Consider the following 3,823-nt stretch of genomic DNA (forward strand, 5'->3'; position numbering starts at 1 on the left):
TAGGCCTTGGGTTTATTATTAATTAATTATTGTTATTAATTAATATTATTATTGAAATCCTATACATTTTAATAGGGATAAATCCAATAAGACAAAACAGATCTTCAATAGGGTTTTCAACAAAATACTCTAAACAACCCCTACAAAATCTAACAGACAAAGAGATTGTTTTTATAGAATTGGTCAGATCCCCAGATTGTGCAAATTGGCCATAGCTATGCTGGAGTCAAAGGCCCAGGTCCCCAGATGGTGTAAATCAGCTGTAGATCCACTGCAGTCAGGGGGGCAGATTATAGAGCTAGCAGGCCAGAGAGAGAGAGAATGACTTTATAGCCTGATAGCAAAAGCACTTTCCCCCAATGCCGGAGACCCAGAATTCGGTCCCCCTGCTCCAATGCCTCTTTAATTATTTAACCCCAGTGGAACAGCTTCAACAGGAGAGACTGAGGGAGCCCCATATCACACTGTCCCATTCTCCCTGCTGAGCAGGGTTTTTGTGAATCCCAGTGGGGCCTGATTCTGGGATTTAGTCACCTAAAGTGGCAGTTAGGGGCCTAAATCCGTTGTGACTCTAGTCTATTTTGTCCATTTAAAACACACATTTGGAGTAGGGCCCTCTTTACATTCATCCTACTGATCGGATATTCACCACAGGCCACTTCAATTTACCTTTATGATATGTGTTCCTTTCATTCTTGCAGGTCACAGTTTTCCTGAAAATATATTAATGGAAAATCAAACCACAGTGAGTGAATTTATCCTCCTGGGACTTTCCAGTGACCCACAGATGCAGATTTTCCTCTTCCTGCTGTTTTTAGTTATTTACCTAGTCACCCTAGTGGGGAATATAATGATCATGCTGGTCATAAGGGCTGATCCTCACCTACACACCCCCATGCACTTCTTCCTCTTCCATTTATCCTTTGTTGATATCTGCTATTCCTCAGTCACAGTGCCTAATATGCTGATGGACTTCCGAGCAGAGCAAAAAACTATTTCTGTTGATGGATGCATTGCCCAGATGTTCTTCTTTTTCCTCTCAGCTGGTACAGAAATTTTCATTCTCTCAGCCATGGCGTATGACCGCTACGCAGCCATCTGTGACCCATTGCATTATGTGCAGACAATGAGCAAAGTGATCTGTTTTCAGCTGGTGATTGGTGCATGGACCATGGCCTTCTTAGGTGCCACAATTAACACAGTTTTTGCCCTCAAGTTGCATTTCTGTGGGCCCAATCAAATCAGCCATTTCAGCTGTGAGCTCCCTCTACTATTACAACTGTCCTGCACTGAGATTCTTATCAATCAAGTGCTGCTTCTCACTTCTACTGTGATACTTGGGTTGAGCTCCTTCCTCCTCACACTGATCTCCTACATTCACATCATCTCCACCATCTTAAGGATACGCTCTGCGGAGGGCAGGCGTAAAGCCTTCTCCACCTGCAGCTCCCACCTGATTGTGGTCAGCTTGTTGTATCTGACAGCTCTTTTCCAGTACATAAAACCCAGCTCGGTCTCCTCTGTGGTTCTGGATGAAATATTCTCCATCCAGTACAGCGTCTTGACCCCCATGTTAAACCCCATCATCTACAGCCTGAAAAACAAGGAGGTGAAAAGGGCTCTAGGAAAAATGTGGGGAAATTCAAGTATCTCAAGTAGCGATGATGTTTTTATTTTTTATAAATAAGAACGCATGGAATGATGGATAACCATTGTTCTGGACGTTTTTCTGCTCAGATATCTCACTGACACTTTGGACCAAATCCTCAGTTGGGTCTCCTTTGTAGGAGGCTAGGGAACCACAAAAGATTTTGTTACAGCCTAGCTTAGGCAGTTCCGCTTTCTCAGCCTTCGGTTATTGTAGGACACAGCATGCTAGTTTTAACCTGCCGTAACTGGCTAAAATTGCTGCGTGGCAAGCCCCTAGGCTGTTAACCAAAGGGGCGGCCCCAAAGGGTAAAGAGTTCCTATTGCATTATGTATAAGCTGGTTTGCTGCTGTTTGTATAAATATAAGCATGCTTTGTGTTTGCTTTTGAACTCCAAACCAGGCCAAGTTGTAGGGCGCTGGGTTCCCCGCCTCCGTAACAGCAACGCTTAAAGTCCCCGTTGCAAATGTGTCACGTTACCTTCATTAAGCCAATAACTCACAGTGTGTGTGGGCCTCGTTCTTACAAAGCACCCTGGAAGGGCCGGGGCCTCCCTGGAACGTAACACCTTCATCCAGGGTGAATGCTATAAACATCAGACTATACAGTCATTCACGCCTTCTCGCTCTTTCTCTCTTCTTCCCATCCCAATCTCTCTTTAATCTGGGACACTGACCGCAATAGAGGTATGACTGATTGACACCAGCTGAGGATCTGGCCAATTCTGTACAAAAAAGATCTTTGTCTGTTACACTCTGTAGTTCTTCTAGGATATTTTCTTAAAAACCCGTATTTAATATCTGTAGCATCTTATTGGATTGATCGCTGTTAAAATCGCTAGGGTTTTCTAATAATAAAAATCACTGGAGCCAATGGGTGTAATCCCTAGCTAGGGCTATATTCACAAAAGGATTTAGGCTTGAACAGGAGGGATTGAGAAAGAGCCACATCAGGTATCCTATATCCGAGTGGGTAGGTCACCCACATGGGAAGGGGCATATCCCAAGCGACTACCCTAACCACTGGGATAAAAGTTAAGAACGGTCTCCTCCTCCTAATACTTTCTTCTTCTCCCCACCCCCAGCTTCTTGTAACAACATCTTAGATGGGGTTAGAGGGTTCCCAGCTGAGAATCTCAAGCAGGAGGTGCCTCCCCACAGAGAATACAGGAACTGAACTCTATGACAGCAGCAGGGTTTTCAATACACCCCTCTCCTCGCCATCTCCCATTGGCTAGGGAACCACTTCTCAAGCTGTTTTTTTAAAATCCCTTTCTTAGGTACTTACCTCTCCCCATTCATTGTGGAGGGAGTCTGGGCACTGAACTCAGGTTTTGTGCATCCCAGTGATTTTCTAGGCAAACAAACGTTAGCTGATTTAATGCTCAGCAACACAATACCTACATCCCTTTGAAAATCTAGCCCTTGGTATAAATTGACTGAGACCCATTAAGGCAATGAAGCTAGATGGGTTTACATCAAGTGGGACTCTGGCTTGTAGTGTTCATATTCTAAAGTGATTTTGGTCTCCCCAAATTTCACTCACTGTCGAGTTGGAAAGACCCGTGTATCACTGAGTTTCCACTTAAGCACTAAACACAGTAGGAAGCGGTGCTGGTGCTCTGCACACAGCTGAAATTCACCCTTAGAGCAGATCCCCAGCTGCCGGAAAGCAGCATAATTCCACTGAAATAAACAGGGCTACACCAAGGTATGCCAGCTCAGGATCTTGCCTAAGCAAATAAAGATATGATATGACTCAGAATCCACTTGCTGTGAAAGTTTGACTTAAAGAGATGTGGGCTGGGCTAAATGAAGAGTTAACCAATAGGCTGAGATTCTTAGAAGAGCTTAGGGCAGTTAGGTACCCAACTCCTATTAGCCCCAGTGATGTGCCAAAGGTGAGCCAGAAAGTCTGCGGAGAGGAAGACATTGAAGCCTGATCTCTTCTGTCCCTGTCCAATGCTTTTAACCACAATACCGTCCATGTGTCCACTGGGAGTCCCGTATCTCTGCCCATACCAGCCTAGTATTGACAGAATGCACTGCCGGCCCCAGTTAACAAAGACACCACCCTCTTCTCCCATTTTCACTGGGATGATTTCGTTTCACATGCTTCACATAAAACGAATAGAACTGGTTGAAAAATGGGAATATTTTCATGACAACATGTCCC

The 3,823-nt window shown here is 44.5% G+C and overlaps 1 protein-coding gene across 1 annotated transcript; it reads left to right on the top strand.

The window, feature by feature from the left end:
• Positions 1-727: 727 nt before the first annotated feature.
• LOC120383862 (olfactory receptor 1009-like) lies at positions 728-1,687 on the top strand. The gene has a single exon (XM_039502152.1). The coding sequence runs from the start codon at positions 728-730 to the stop codon at positions 1,685-1,687; it is 960 nt and encodes a 319-aa protein (XP_039358086.1).
• The last annotated feature ends 2,136 nt before the right edge of the window (positions 1,688-3,823 follow it).

The sequence above is a fragment of the Mauremys reevesii genome, linkage group 15 (assembly GCF_016161935.1).
Source record: "Mauremys reevesii isolate NIE-2019 linkage group 15, ASM1616193v1, whole genome shotgun sequence".
Lineage (NCBI taxonomy): Eukaryota > Metazoa > Chordata > Testudines > Geoemydidae > Mauremys > Mauremys reevesii.